We start from the raw sequence: 15,160 nt of genomic DNA, 5'->3' as shown, positions 1-15,160 counted from the left end.
GAGGTGGAGAGAAGAAAAAAAATGAAAAAGCAATTTGAACATTATTCAATTTAATTCATTTTTCAAAGATAATAAGCACTCACCTGCTATACTGCTACTTAGATTAAACCAAGCAGAGTACCAATATATAGGTATTGAAAATGCACTGGTTGAAAACAAACCAAAAAACAACAGAGAAACATAGGTTTTAAAGGTTCATAAAACACAGTTTCAAAAGAGGAAAGGAAAGACTTCCCCCACATTGGTGGTCTTCTAAAAACATGATCCATTTCCTGGCTGCCCCTCAGATACATTCTGTGACAATTTTGAAGCTAGAGAAACCAAGGCATGAAATTAATTTAAATTTACCAATATTGTTCTGATAAATGAAAGATTATCCAAAAATTCCTTTAAGTAAATATTTAACATAGCGCTTTAAAAGGCTTTCCCCCCTTCCTTGTTAAGTCTGAGGATGAGTTCAACAACCATAAAGTATTTAAAATACAAAACTTGGTCACAGGCAATTCATTGCTCTTTTCCAATTGTGTGAATTAACAACTGAGACTAGAATAGATCTGACCAAACGACATGGTAACTAATGCAATATTACATCAGGGGATTGAAACAAGATGATATTTAAGGTCTGTTCCAACACAAACTATTCTATGATTCTGTATTTTTAGGAACTGGTAGCAAATTATGCGTATTCAAAGTACATTCTTCCCTCTACCCCACAATAAATCAGTGTCAGACCTATTTCACAAGATTGAAATGGAGCTTAAGTTCCAGATTTCACAAGTATTTTACTAACAGCTGACTAAACTTACTCACATGATCAACTTTCCACAAAAATGCTTTTCAAGCTACTGTTGAAATACATTGTTTTTGTGGCTCTCAACACTTTGCTTTTTCCTCAGGCAGAGAGCCAACCTGAACTCCAATGCTGAATACTTCATAGGTTCAGTATCTTCAGTGTCCTTTACTCACTAAAATACTGTCAGTGAACATTTTGCTTATCCAGACTACCATTATATTTTTTATTCCAACCCTTATGCCTTTTCCTCCAATTCTCAGTGTTTCCACTAGCTAGCAAAAACGTGCTTATGTTCCACTGCAGTTTTTATCTCTGTAGAATGTGCTATGTCTTTTTAACACGTGCATACATAAAAATTCAACTTGATAAAGAAGGTGGCAGCAAATCAAAATTAGAGATGTGATAAATTATTTCCTTTCCCATAATCCAAGAATAATATAATCCTATTAAGATATAAATGTAATAAGCACAGTTACCAAACAGAAGAGTAATCATGTAAAAGATAACAAAAGAAAGGTGATCTCATTGCTGGTGTGGGTACAGCAAAACAGCTGAACCAGACTCCACAGAGCTTGGCAAGAGGGGAAAAATAGTTGTATCAAATTTCAAAAGGCAGCACTGCCAGCCAGCAAAGAACCCTCAGGAAAAAAAACAACTCTGCTTGGTCTCTGCTCTTCAGAGTAAACGACTGGCATTACTCACAGAGTGTTTGCTCACAGGGTGTATTTCTCAAATATTTTTTTAAAGAATTTTCAATTAGGAGCAACTCTTAGTAGCTCTTTCTTATTAGGAGTCAAGGTTTGCTCTCCAGGTAAATGCTATTCTGTCTCTGGACTCTTTAAAAAAGATTAATGAAAGAAAACAATGAAGAATCTGAACAAATCATGGCCTTTCTTTTAATAACATTATCCTCTCATGTTTTCTTCAACTTATCATCATTTAGGTTGCTGTGAACTGCCATGTTTAGTTCTGCAGCACCAGATGCCAACCCAATTTCCAAAACAAATGGCAAAGCAGTGCTGTGTAACTCTAAGACAGACCTCACTGCTGTTGCTATAGTTAGAACAAATCACCACGAGCCCACCTAATCTCACATACAATCTATACATAACTAGTGTTCAGACTTTGGCTGCCAGCAGCTTCATTAATACAGCATTGACCTTATCCACAGGTAAGAAATGACACAACTTCAGCCCTGCCAGGGAGCAGCATAAGCTTCAGCAGCAACAGCCACATGAAGCTGGAGAGCAGGGATGAGTGTCAGCACTGAGGCCTGGAACAAGGCAAGACAATCATTTAAACCATAGCATGGATAGTTATAATAAGTCATTCATCTCCACGACTGTAACCTTGCTGTCATGTCTTCAGAAGAAAGGGGGGAGGGGAGGGAGGAAGAAAAAACCAAAAGGTGCTAGACTTCCTCTCTTAGCAACAAATCTGTGCCAGGATACCCTGGGACACTATCTGTTCAAGGAACGCGGACATGATGTTACAGGTCCTTCATCCCTGCCCTGAAGCTGTCACAACAAAATGTGCTCTTACATCCGAGGGTAGGGAGGGAACACAGTTGAGTAAGCTGACAGATATTTTTGTAGAAAGTATGTCATTATTCTTCCCATTAGCTGTGCCCCTTGGCCCACGAGTGCTTTCCGAGCAATAACAAATTAACCCCCCAAAAATGGAGAAGGGAGTGTTTACAACTAATTAGAGAGCTCAACTATTGGAAGCACACACTGCTACTGTGCCTGTTCCCTCCCCCCAGTTCTACACAGACAACCACACAAGGAACATCACAGCTATTTCAACAGGCTCCCTGTTGCCTCAGAAGGGAACCAACTAGGAACAGCACATCTCCTTCCTGCAGCAGTAAAAAGCTCGAGTTCCCTATCAGCTGTATGACAAGAACATCAGGATGACAGGGAGGGCAGGCTCCACAGCATGTGGTGAGACTGCACAGTATGTAACCAAGGGTTGCCATGCAGACTTTCTGAAAGATATTTTTCACTCTGTACTGGAAATGAAGAACATGTATGTAGGATAAAAACTTAATATGAAATACCTAAAATCAAAACACAATCGTACAATCAGTTCCATTCTTTCCACACAGCAAAACAATCCTGATTTGAAGCACATGATGTTTTTCCTCTATACTGACTAACCAAGCCAGCTATCTGATTACAAACATTTCAGTGTTCTATCTGCACACAAGATTTCCTGATTTCAAAACAGCTTTACAACAGGTACAGCTTTGTTTGATGCTACTGTTAATCACAAGCATAAAGGACCCTGAATGAATGATCACCACCAGGGTATGGAACTAGATCACCTTTAATGCCCCTCCCAACCCAAGCCATTCTGTGATTCTCTGATCGTCTGAAAATCTGGTCGATAATTACCTAATCATGTCTACACTGAGAAGTTATTGAAACGTAAGTTACAGCAGAATTCACAGCATAAGAACAACTCGTAGACCACACCAAGAATATCTTAGGGTTTGATTTAATTTTTCTGAGGGAAAACCACCTGTTTTTCATTTTTTTCATGCGAGTCAACTTGGAAGAGTTAAACACTGTTCTGCATCTGCATTAGAACACATCAACTGACAGAATAATACTTTAAAGTTGTTCATACGCTGGAAATAGTTGTTTTTCCTAGTATAACTCAAATCATTTCAGTACACAACACTGGGATTTGGTAGGATTTGATTAAATGAAACTTAACTGCAGATAAAAAAAAATTACCATGGTAGAAATACTTACACTCACAAGCAGCTGCTATGAGACGACAAGCAATATATGGAGGATCACAAGATGGGAAGAAAGGTTGGACTATGTAGTTAGCAAAGGTGATTGCAATAACTGCCTGACTGGTTGGCTCAACAATTAGAAGTGAGGTCCACAAACGAATAAAAGCAATGAAGCTCCCAAATGACTCCAAGATGTACGCATAACTGGCTCCTGATTTTGTAATAGTGGTTCCAAGTTCAGCATAGCAGAGAGCTCCAAAGACTGAAAAAATCCCTCCAATTGCCCAAATTACTAGAGACAATCCATAAGATTTGCTGTAGATGAGAACTCCTTTGGGTGAGACAAAAATACCTGAACCAATCATGTTGCCTACTATCAGGCTTATCCCGTTTAGCAAAGATATTTCTTTCTTCAGTTGCATTGTGTTTTGGTTTCCAACCTGCATTTCAGAGTGGTCGTTTGGATCTGTCTTGTCTGATTTACTGACGGGGCTGTATTCAGCCAGTGAGCTATGAGACTTAGCACAGTCTGTCCTTTCTCCCATTGTGGAAGGGCTGAGAATTCTCCACGGCTCCGAACTGCAATCTAGAACAAGAGAGACAGCTGAAATCGTAATAAAAATTGTTATCCTGGAACATTGTTGCCAGCTTTCCACCCTCTGTGAAATCCCCTTCTGTTACTTCACATGTGTCATTACACAAAGGGAAACCCATGCGTAGTTAAAGCAAACAAACAAAAAAACCAACATACACACAGCACAATACAAGTGCCAGCATAATTTAAGTAGAGAAAGGAATTTCTACCTTTAGGGGGGGAAAAAAAAAAGTAGGAAGGACAGAATTGAGGAACTACCCAGTTGAAAAAGAGCAGAGTCAAAATGAGGAAACATAAATAAATGAAAGCATTCTAAGACCAAACTGGAAGCCTGAAGTATGAACACAGATTTACTGCAGTACTTACAAATTCATCAAATGACTATACTTACACAGGTAAGCTGTCAGTAATCTAACAGCAGGACTGCATGCTTTATCAACACAATGTAGGCTAATACCAGGGGCAACATGAAGAGACACTCAGTCCAGAATTCCCCTCATCTAACTGCTGATTTGTATCTCATAACAGTTTGCTTTTCCGCCCTAAACCTTCTCCAAGGAACTCTGTTCCCAGCTCCCACTGCCTCATTTTTTTGGTATTACCTAGGAGTGCAGCCTGCCCTTGAAAAAAACACAGTACATCCAATCCAAAGCGTTGAATGGAAACCAACCAAAATGGCAAATGCACCTTTGATTACTAGGATATCAACTGCATGAAGTATAGACCCTACATAATTACTGGAATGCACTACCTGCTCCTCATGAAACCTTCAGTTACACTTCTGCCCTTTACTATACAACAACAACTCAAACACAACTACTATACACAACTACACAAACCACACAGGTACCTATGCATCTAGTAGCAAACAAACATACAAAGTTTTGCTCATCCAATTAGAGGAAGTTTTCTGGAGGGAAAACTTAGTAATCAAACTTTTCCTTAATTACCCAGCCAACAACTGTATACTGCAGTAAAGGAAATTTGGCTTGATGGCACTTAACTTCAGTAGTTTTAAAGATATGAAAAGGATAAAGACTATTTTCAAAAAAGTAACTGAAACATGATTTTTCTTCAACTCATGTGAATGTTCAAGCTCCCTTCATATCGAAATAGAGACCGTGTTCTTTTAAGTAATGAAAAATGAGATCCTCAATCTGTTTAGTTGAACGCCTTCCCATTTATTTTCTTCCCTCAGTAAAGAAACACTCTATATATGCTTCATTGCTAAATACACATTTTATCAGTTTATACAAGCCAACATCTTATCTAGTGTCATCACATGCCATCAAATTTCACACTTTTAATTAGACCAAAACTTCCCAACTGTCCAGAAACTCTGCTCTTTCAGAACATAAAAGCCAGACTGCTATAACAATGCATCCCCAGTAGAATTAAACTAATTAGAGGAGAGGGATCCACATCATTTCCATGTTTGAGTGTGCTCATATGTCAAACTGCAAAGAAAATTTCAAGCAAGTTCAGCTCACCAGTCATTACCAGTCCTCCTTGTTATTTACTCTGCACCTAGCCACTCTTCCTAAACATGCACCTGTCTTCCACTGCTTCTGCCAAATGCATTTGCAGCCACAGACTGATTGATCTTCTGTTACCGGTGTTGTAGAGCTAAGTCTTCAGAAAACAGCACGGCCTGTAAGCTTGTAAGATTATTTTGTTTGCTTTGAAAGGGAAAGTTCAGTTATAATTGCAAAGTACAAAACATAATAACCAAATACAAATCAGGAAGCATAAATGTGTAAAACAGCAGGACAAGTAACCAACACGGGTGTCTTCGTGACTAATTTGATGCACACCTGTCACCAACAAAAACAGCACTGAACTTGAAATCAAAAATTAACTTGAAGTGTCTACTTTGGCTCGGGCAGGACACTGGCTGCAAACATACTGCTGAAGGCAAATCACTGGAGAAATCCCAGCAGGGAAAATAAGAGTACCATAGCTCTTACTATGGCATCCAACTGCCATTTGGAAAATGTGCCATAAGTAAGTACTTGCTTTGTGATTTGCTACACCACGTGCCCCAATCACTACTCCCATTTCTTCCTGGAACACCCTTCAAAACACAGCTCATTTGGAAGCAAGACTTTGAATAATCAGGCATTCTGATGATTTGATTCAAATCAATTGAATCATTCCAATTAAATCAAATTTGATTCTTTCACACATAGGCAAGTGCTACACAGAGACACTGTCATTTGCCTCATGGTCCAAAGTCCAGAAGTAAATTTAATTACCTGTAAGTACAGACCCTATCACTGTTCAAATGCCTCCATCTCAATTAGCAGCACGTGATGCAACTGCTGTTCTACACAACTTTGTTACTGATGACCTTGACTGTTTCTTGCCCTATTCTACCCTACCTGAGAAAGAATAACCACAATATCCTCCCAAGCTCACTTACTTTCCCCTCAGTACTCTTTCTTCCTCTTCAAGTCTGCTTTTGTTATTCACAGCGTTGAGTATCTGCCAACATCTAAGATTTGAATGAAGGTGCATTCAACAGCTCACTCAAGATTTGGCATTTGGCTCTCTTCTCTAACCTTGTTTGTTTTACACCCTTAAAGCCTTCAGGGCAGGAATTGCTTGTTCCCCTGAGTGTGGTGTCTTATTACATTACTCCTAGGTCAGAACCAAACTACCCGCAGATTTTGGGTGTTTCTTTGGTTTACAAACTTCACTTAGCTGGAACTAAACCCAGTAGCTTCAACCAACTGAAAGCATGTATATATATATATATCTTCAAACACACAGCAATTTTTTAATATTCCAGCTAAAAACAGAAATCTAACATTGCCAAAGCCCTGCCATAGGACTACTAGGCTAATGCAGGCTTATGGCATCACACAAGCTAACACGTGTATTTCTTCACCACTCACCCTTGTGCAATACAAAGTCTTAACCTCTTGTTTTTGCTGATGGTTGCAGCTGTGAGGAATCTTTTTGCTGATTTGCACAGGATTTTTACTGGAGTAGCAGTGTCATTGACACAGAAAGCTTCAACAGGAAACCAGGACGTAATGATCTGAAATTAAGATCACATCAGAAGTGCATTTTCTGATAAGGCCTATCACATACATTTCAAAGGAACTAATGAAGGTTAATGTGCCTTTAACCAAACACTAGCACTGAATTACAGTGAGACCTTCCTTCAAGAACAGGGATAGAGGAAGACCCCTTTGTCCCACTCAGCACGACACTCCAGATAGTAGGGAAAACTTTTGAGCCCACATCCAGTACCAAACTCTCAGGTACAATACTTGCTCACTAGGAGGGACAACCAGTATTCCTGCCTCTGTCTTCTGCAGCTGTCTTGACTACATAAACTAACCCTTGCTGTAACATAACTTTACAGAGATACTCTATCTGCATATCCCAGCTGTAAAACCCCCATCAAAAAATTAAAAAGTTGGTCCTGTGGGTAAAAGTCAAGCCTGCCCTACACCAGCAAACAGCACAAACGCCTTCAGGGAGTTAAGCACCAACAGAGCAAAGGTTGTAAGTCCCAGAAATGCCTATTTCTTGCAGTGTATGTATTTAGGCACCTCACAGTCTGAGCATTTATGTGGGAAAGGCTTAGTCTGTCTAGGATGGTTCTTATTGCTTCTGGGAGAGGAAAATCCTGTCCAGGCCACACGCAGCCAGCAGACAGGAAGGCCTTGTGACAAAAGTAATCCCCAATGTAAAGATTTAACCTGTTCAGCCAAGTCTTGCAAGCTCCCATACATGAACAAAAAATCACAGTCACTAAGGTTGGAAAAGCCCACTGAGACCCCCAACCCCAACCCATCCCCACCATTTCCACTGACTGCATCCCCCAGCATCACATCTCGCCTCACTCTTCGCATCCTATAAACCAACACAGTCCTTAGAACAAATAAACGAGCTTCTAACATCTGTTTTCAAGAAAGGGCAAGGTATGTTTATCAGGTAAATTGAGTCATTTCTAGGTCAATTATTCACTTGATGGTGTATCAGTAAATACGCACCTGTGCGAAGCCGTTCAGCAAAGCCACCCACGTGCTCTGAAACCCCGAGAGTGGCTGCGAACATCAGATGAAGGAACAATCAGCCTGCTCACAAGCAGCTTGGCAAATTTTATACCCATCCCGTACAGACCTATCTCAGGAGCAGATTTCAAACCCAGCCACCCTAGCGGAGCCAGCTACGAGTGGAAAACAACGCGTCACCGTAGCACTACGGCTCTGCATTGCTCACGCTTCCCATTTATTCCCCTAGAAACTCAAAGCAACTCCCGAGTTCCCGGCAGACCGCCCTCAGCCAGGAACCGGGCCGGGAGGGCGCGGGGCAGCTGCTAGGAGGGGACGTCTGGACAAACACGGCTGCAGCGCTCGGCGCAGAGGCCACGGCAGCCGCAGCAACGCGGTGTACAACGCTAACGCGGCTCAGCCCCGCGGCGCTGGGGTCGCAGCGCGGCCACGGCTCAGCGCGCCGTCACAACGCCCCGCGCAACGCCCAGCCGACACGGGAAGCGCGAGGACGGCGCTGCTGGGGCGGCTGCTCTCCCCCTGAGGAGCCAAACTCAGCGCCGTTCCGCGCCCTTCGGGCAGCGCCGGCTGCAGCCGCGGCGGCCGCCGCGCGCCTCAGCGCCTCAGGGCGGAGGCGGGAGTCGGGCGGGCCGAGCGCGGCCCCTCAGCGCCCCGGAGACAAACCCGCGCGGCTCCCGCACCTGCGGCGGCACCGGGTGCTGCGGAGAGGACCCCGCCCCGCCGCCCTGGCCGGCCCCGCACCGCGGCTCCGGGCGGCCGTACCAGCGCGGCTGCCCGCCTTACCTCCGCTCCCGCCGGCTCCGCGCTCGGTGATGCTCGGTCCTTACCGCGCGCGCACGATGGCGGCCGCTCCGCCTCGCAGCCTCGCAGCCCCGCGCCCGTCACGATCCGCCCCTCCCTCAGCAGGAAACAGCCGCGGGGCCCGAGCTCTCGCCCGGCCCCGCCGGGTAAGCCCAGCCCGCCACGCCCCAGCTCCAAATGAGGCCGGGACCCATCCTTCCCTCAGGCGCGAGACGGAGCTGGGCGCTGCCGGCGCCGTTCCCGCCTCAGCGCTGTGACGGCGGAGGGCAATTACCGCCCGCAGCCCCTGTGGGGACATGGCGCCTCGCGCGGGCGGCTGCTTCGGCCCCCTCCCCACCTCCTCGTTCTGCTTCCAGCTCCCTCACAGAGGTCAGGGCCCAGACAGCAGAGGGACAGGCTTTGTCTCGCCGGCTGTTATGTGCAGCCCCAGCAGGTGAGCCAGAGGGAGGACTTCTCCATAGGATACACTGTGATAAGAGCTTTACAGCCAAATAAAAATTATGAGGCTATAGAAGGACTGGGAAAGGCAAAATGAGTGTGGTAATTCCCACGTACAGTTGGGCTCGGTGATCTTTATGGGTTCTTTCCAACTCGAAATACCCAATGGTTCTGCCACCATGAGGTGCACGTTCCCAGTTGCCATGCCACTTGGTCTCAGATCTTGGTGTTTTTTTCCATTATTCGCACACAAGGCCACTGTTGCCCTCATACATCTCTCCAGCTACTCCTTACATTGTGTCTGGGCAACAATGATTGGAGTCTTTTTTTAGTTGGCTGCTTATGTACACAAACTGGGAGAAGCTTCCTGGTCGCTCCATTGGGGTTCATTTCCAGACTGCATAGAGCTGTGGCCAAACAAACAGTCATTCGGAGGCTGTAATCTGAAGCGGTTTGATAATGTCAGCTCTGTCATCACCACCTCTGTTTCAGCCCTTTGTTTGGCTTTTGTTGGTTTTAGGTCTTGTGCAAGTACAGCCACACCGAATCCGTTGCCTCCTAAAGCTACCAGTAGTGTCATAAAGCAGCAAGCAATGCCTGACTGTTGTCTTCTGGATCTCAGCAGCCCTGCCTGGTAACTGTATTAGTTGTTTCCAATCGACTTATACAGAAAAGAAAAAGGCATAGAAGTCATTCCTGGAATAGAGCTACATTTTGTACAGTATGAAGTTGTAATTGCACTTAGAAAGATAATATGACCCAGAGACTGGCTGGTAGATAGAAATAGTGTTTAGTCACTAATTACAAATATCCACAGTGCTCTGTTTATAACCCTAACAGCATTTTCAGGTAAACATACTTTAAGTCAGTCTCACACATTAATAAAAAAATGGACTGTGTGATGCAGATGCTGCTGATTTCAGTCGGTGCTAGACTGCCTTGGAAGCTCCCTCGTAAATTGAATTTACTGGAGACAAGACTCACTCTTCCAAGAAATGCACTCATAAAATGTCAGGAAATTAGAACATTGCCTTTAGGAACGCATAATAGATGAGAGCTGAAGAGACATCAAAATCAAACCTTTGCACATATGGTGTCAGTACAGAGGAGGACATTTTATTTTATGATTTTGAAAAAATATTTATTGGAAAAAATGCCTATTTGAGAATTTCAAAATAGAAGTTCACCCTCTGAATTCTGAAAACTTGTAAAACTGTAGATGTTACTGTGAGGGACCCATTTAGGGCATCATCCTAAGGGTAGACTCGTGCAAGTACTCCTGCAGTTTTAGCAAATCTGCTATTTTGTATATTTCCACTTTAATACAACTTAGGAAATATAATTCAACTAAAAAAAAAAAAAAAAAGATTGAAGAATAAACAAGTTAAATACTCCTAAACAGACCAAAACTGAACTGACATCATACTAAAGAAAGCCAAATATACAGGAAATGGTTTTGGAGCATAACAGAGCTGAGGTAAAAACTGCTGTTTAATCTCAGTGAATCTGGAGCCTGCTTATCAGCTTTGTGCTTGTTAGCAAGTTAATCCTGGAGTGTAGGATGAGTTTAAGCACTTGCCATGTAAGTCCACCCAAAGTGTATTGCTCATGCACTTCACTCAGGGAAAAAAAGAGCACGTACTGAGCTCCTTAAAGGTCAACACTGCACAGTGTGTATCCGTAGGAAGTACTCATTGCTAGTAAGGAAGGCCATTAACTGTCATGAAGATGATGCTTCCAACCATACATTTGAGGGTTTATGTTGGTCCCTTTTGAAGATTTGCTGTACAAAATGAGAACGTGGGACCACATCTGTGCTTCTTTTGAAATGAGCTATCTTTAGGGCTCATACAATGATTTGTGTGACAGTCATTCTGTGGCTTTGACCAAAACCCAGGAAATGACAGTGTTTGTGAGCCCTAAAAGCAGGCATTCTTTTTTCAAACTTCACCGTCCGAAACAGCCCAGAGTCAACCACATACTCTGCAGAAACAGTTCAAAAAATGAGTTTAAGTCCCTTTGTTTCTTTTATTTGGTTAAAGTTGAGTGACTTTGTTTACAAAAACAAATTAGACCCTTTGCCACTTCAATCTTTTCTGTCATACAGACTTTTGCTGTAGCTGTTTGAAACAGAGATTATTACTTACAAATGAGAGTGACTACAAGCACCAAAATGCTAGGCAATTAAACAAAATGTCTAAATTTAGGCTTCTAAATATATCTCACTGCTCACAGCAGCATGCCTCCTCCTACGCTGTTTCATTGGCTCTCAGCATTTGACTGGCTCCAGTGCTTATCTGACCCCCTTGGTGAGGCAATTTTGCTCTGTAATCTGGCAAAAAAATACTTAATTGGGTTAGGGGTTTTTTTGCTATCATAATCAAAATGCAAATATGGAACATGCTAGTAGCGGAGAAAAAAGGAAGTGGCAGAGGTGAATGGAAAATGTCCCTCTAAGCACCAGAATCATAGAGATGGCTTGGTCTTGTACAACTGTACTCTTATTTACATATTTTTAAGATTAGGCCTTCTTTTATGGAAAACTTAGTTCCTCTCCACTGCAAGTTTTTAAGATAGATTGTAATGTAAGCATCAGCACTTCATCTTTTCATTTTATCATCTGCCTGCTTCTGTTACCTGTCAACTGTCTGGTCCTTTTCACTGCCTCACCTGCTCTCATCAAAATTTTATTGCTTATTTAAGTTACTTTATTATTATTATTATTTGTTACACATACACATCATTGTTGCATGTGGTTACAAGCTCTTTGTCTTCGGTGCTGTCCATGCTGCAAGGTAAAAGTAGAGATGGATATCTTCTGAGTATGGACAATTTTTTAAGTGTTACCAATAAACCTTGCTAGGAGAAAAAAGAAACAGGAAAAAAATATATATAAATAATCAGACAAAAGGATTCTAGTATTCATTCAGCATTCTTTTGATTAATGCCCCAAGCTATTTTCATTTTACTGTTTCCTACTCTAATCTTCTCTATTATAAGTGGAATGTGCAATATTTCCTGTCTTCCCTGGTCAAATCTTCATTGTTTGGAAAAAAATGACCTTATTTTTGAAGAAACAGGTTGACATTAAGACAAGTAAAACATTCAGCTCAGAGACCCTGTCCTTTGTTGCAGGTTGTCTTACCTGTACTGAATTACCTTCATAAGGCTCTGGCTGTGTGCTGATGTGAGGGAATGAATCACTGGCTTCACTTGCTTGCAAAACAGCACAGGACTTGCAATCACTGTCTCGCCAGGAATTAAAAAGCTGCAAGGATTTTTAAAGATAAAGCTATTTGTCCTTGTCTGTTTTGAAGGCCAGTAAAAAAGATTATATATAAAAAAAACACGGTAAGGAGGATTTCTACCAGTAAAAAATGTTTCTGAGAAATAAATATTTTTTTTCTTGATTTAGGGCCCAAGAGTAGTAGTATTTATAGCCCAGTTGTATTTAGATACATTCCTTTTGGATGTGAGTTTGAAGACATCTGTTGCATGTTTTGTTGTTGTTTTCATATTACACAACTCTCACTCTTCTAATTTGTGTGTTCGGTCTTTCTTCAAACAGCAAAATTCCTTTATGTTACAAATTCCATTGTGTTGCCATCAATCCTTTTCAGATGTACCTTCTTCCCTTGCAATATCTGCCTATCTCTCTTGTTAAAAGGAGTCTGGAAGCTTAGAGGAGTCTCCTAATGCTCAGTAGTGGTTACACTGATAGCCTATTAGCAGGCAGCTTGCTACCAGAGGCTGAAGCCAATGTCATCACTTTGTTTGTGTTACCATGCTGAGCACAGACTTTGCAATTAAAATTCTACCAGATGTTCCTTAGCAGAGCTACTTTGCATTAATTCCCTGTTCTACAGTATGGCTCCATCAGTTCTGACCCCACTGATGCATCTTTGCTTTCAGTATTACTTTTCTCCTAATTACTGAATTATTCTGTAAGGTTTGTGTAATGAAATAATTTTATACATTTATAAAAGAATTCCCTTTCATGTTATGTAAAGAACTTAAAACAGCACGCTTCTAGCATGTATGTAGCATACTTCTGGGCAGCAGTAACAATTTTTGACTGAACTGATCATAAGGAAAGCCTTTATTGCCAAGACTTTTCAGAATCCTCCTTCAGGATCAGCTAGTTAGATTTGCTCCAAATTTAGGCTGTGTTTAAAAGTGAAGTTTTCCCAAATGTAAACCCAGAGACCTTTCTGTATAGATTCCCACACAATGTGGGCAAACCAGATGTTATGCCTTTGCATACTGGCCTGAATTAATACATTTTACGTATAAGCAGAAGTGAATGGAGTAGTAAACACTGCTTTGAATATTTAGAACTTGGGACTATTATATAAGGTCTAATTCATGAGTTTACATAGCATAGGCATTCTTTGTAAAGTAATCAAAACAATGTTGTTTCACAAAGATGAGATCAGGTCTCTTGTCCAAGACTGCATGCCCCATAAGCAAGATTTTCAGAATATGCCTTGATATTTAAAAGCAAGCCGTAAGAATTGAGATGCAAACCATTTTAGCATTAAAAGAGTCCTGAAGATTAGGGGAATTGCATTTTGTTGTAGCACAGGAGGATTTATTGCCAGTCCATTTGCCTTTGCAATCAATAGGATAGCCCTGTTAATGGGTTTAGTCTTTTGTCTGCCAGCACAGTTGTTCCAATTTCTGATTTGTTCTTTTCCAGAATTAGAAGGTATTCAGCCCTAAAGTTAAAATTATGGTTGGCTCTGCTAACAGAAATGATTTCTCAGCAGTCTATTTGTGTGTATTTTGCACTTTGCTCCTTTGTTCCACACTTGGCTCTTGATTATTTGATGCATATTGTCCCACAGAGCAAATCGTAGTGGACTAATTAAGAACTACCCAGAGTTTCCTGAGTTATGCAAGATCCCCACAACTATGAAAAGCCTTTTCAGCCTCCCAATCACATACTGTGAATTGCTGTAAATCAAACTTCTGAAAAGAATCAGAGCTGTGCTGCATGTCCTTATATTCTAGTTCCAGAAGAAAATGGTTACTTTTTACACTTTACTGCTCTTTTTTTTTCAGTATTATTTTCCACAGCTTAAATCCCACAAACTTAGAGCATCCTGAATACCAGTAATGTTGATTTAATGAGAGATAGAGTGCTGATAATGCACCATTGGTGACACTGATGTCTTTATTTTCATATGGATGTGTAAGAGTAAGTGAAGTGAGAGCGATCGCTTGGGCTTCTATGGCAGAGCTGAGGCTGCACGATGAAGGAGATCAAACCTTCCCGCTTTTGGTGTCACATTACTGCCTGTGGAGGTCAGGCAGATATTTTTACCTCAGTGTCACTATTGGGAGAAACTTGGAAGACATCAGCTTACATTGAAACTGTAGGAGGCAGCCAGGTTAATTGTTAAAATGGGTCATCAGTGTCATTGCACGCAACAGACTTCATGGCTAGAGCCCTGTACGTGTCCTCACCTCACACTTCAGGAGATCGATTGTGTGGGTTGCTCAGTGCCATGTTACAAGAACAACTCTATGTTTGTCCTTATTGCAGTTTATTACTGAAGTGTTTTATTATTGGAGAAATTGTTCTTCTGGGTTATTGGATGCTGGAATAATGCACGTTATACTTACCCTTTATCTTTTTCATTAGAATAAAAATCAAAGACAGATTTACATTCAGTGGTTGACTGAAACAGGCAGAAGCCAGCTGCTGTGTGTGCTCTTGCAGCTGAATCTACTGTATCCTGTACAGTAAAATTACA

The 15,160-nt window shown here is 41.8% G+C and overlaps 2 protein-coding genes across 6 annotated transcripts in view; one reads left to right on the top strand and one right to left on the bottom strand.

The window, feature by feature from the left end:
- Window positions 1-9,080, bottom strand: part of SLC7A6 (solute carrier family 7 member 6) — a 27,913-nt gene extending 18,833 nt beyond the window's left edge. The window contains exons 1-4 of one of the 4 annotated variants that reach the window (XM_031615167.2): window positions 8,946-9,077; window positions 8,142-8,195; window positions 7,032-7,177; window positions 3,553-4,125 (exon numbers count right to left, since the gene is read on the bottom strand). In XM_031615167.2, the coding sequence (XP_031471027.1) occupies window positions 3,553-4,084 (532 nt within the window). In that variant the 5' untranslated portion in view covers window positions 4,085-4,125; window positions 7,032-7,177; window positions 8,142-8,195; window positions 8,946-9,077. The other 3 variants (XM_031615169.2, XM_031615171.2, XM_090149844.1) reach the window with 3 other exon arrangements.
- Window positions 8,975-15,160, top strand: part of LOC149916115 (uncharacterized) — an 11,758-nt gene continuing 5,572 nt past the window's right edge. Inside the window, exons 1-4 of one of the 2 annotated variants that reach the window (XM_090149851.1) lie at window positions 8,975-9,109; window positions 9,320-9,396; window positions 9,922-10,035; window positions 12,537-12,622. In XM_090149851.1, coding sequence (XP_090005977.1) covers window positions 8,975-9,109; window positions 9,320-9,396; window positions 9,922-10,035; window positions 12,537-12,555 — 345 coding nt within the window. In that variant the 3' untranslated portion in view covers window positions 12,556-12,622. Of the gene's footprint in view, window positions 9,110-9,319; window positions 9,397-9,921; window positions 10,036-12,536; window positions 12,623-15,160 lie in introns of those variants that run through there. The other variant, XM_090149852.1, reaches the window with a different exon arrangement.

The sequence above is a fragment of the Phasianus colchicus genome, chromosome 13, assembly GCF_987193195.1.
Source record: "Phasianus colchicus chromosome 13, bPhaCol1.hap1.1, whole genome shotgun sequence".
Classification (NCBI taxonomy): domain Eukaryota; kingdom Metazoa; phylum Chordata; class Aves; order Galliformes; family Phasianidae; genus Phasianus; species Phasianus colchicus.
This window is presented reverse-complemented; position numbering and strand designations above follow the sequence as displayed.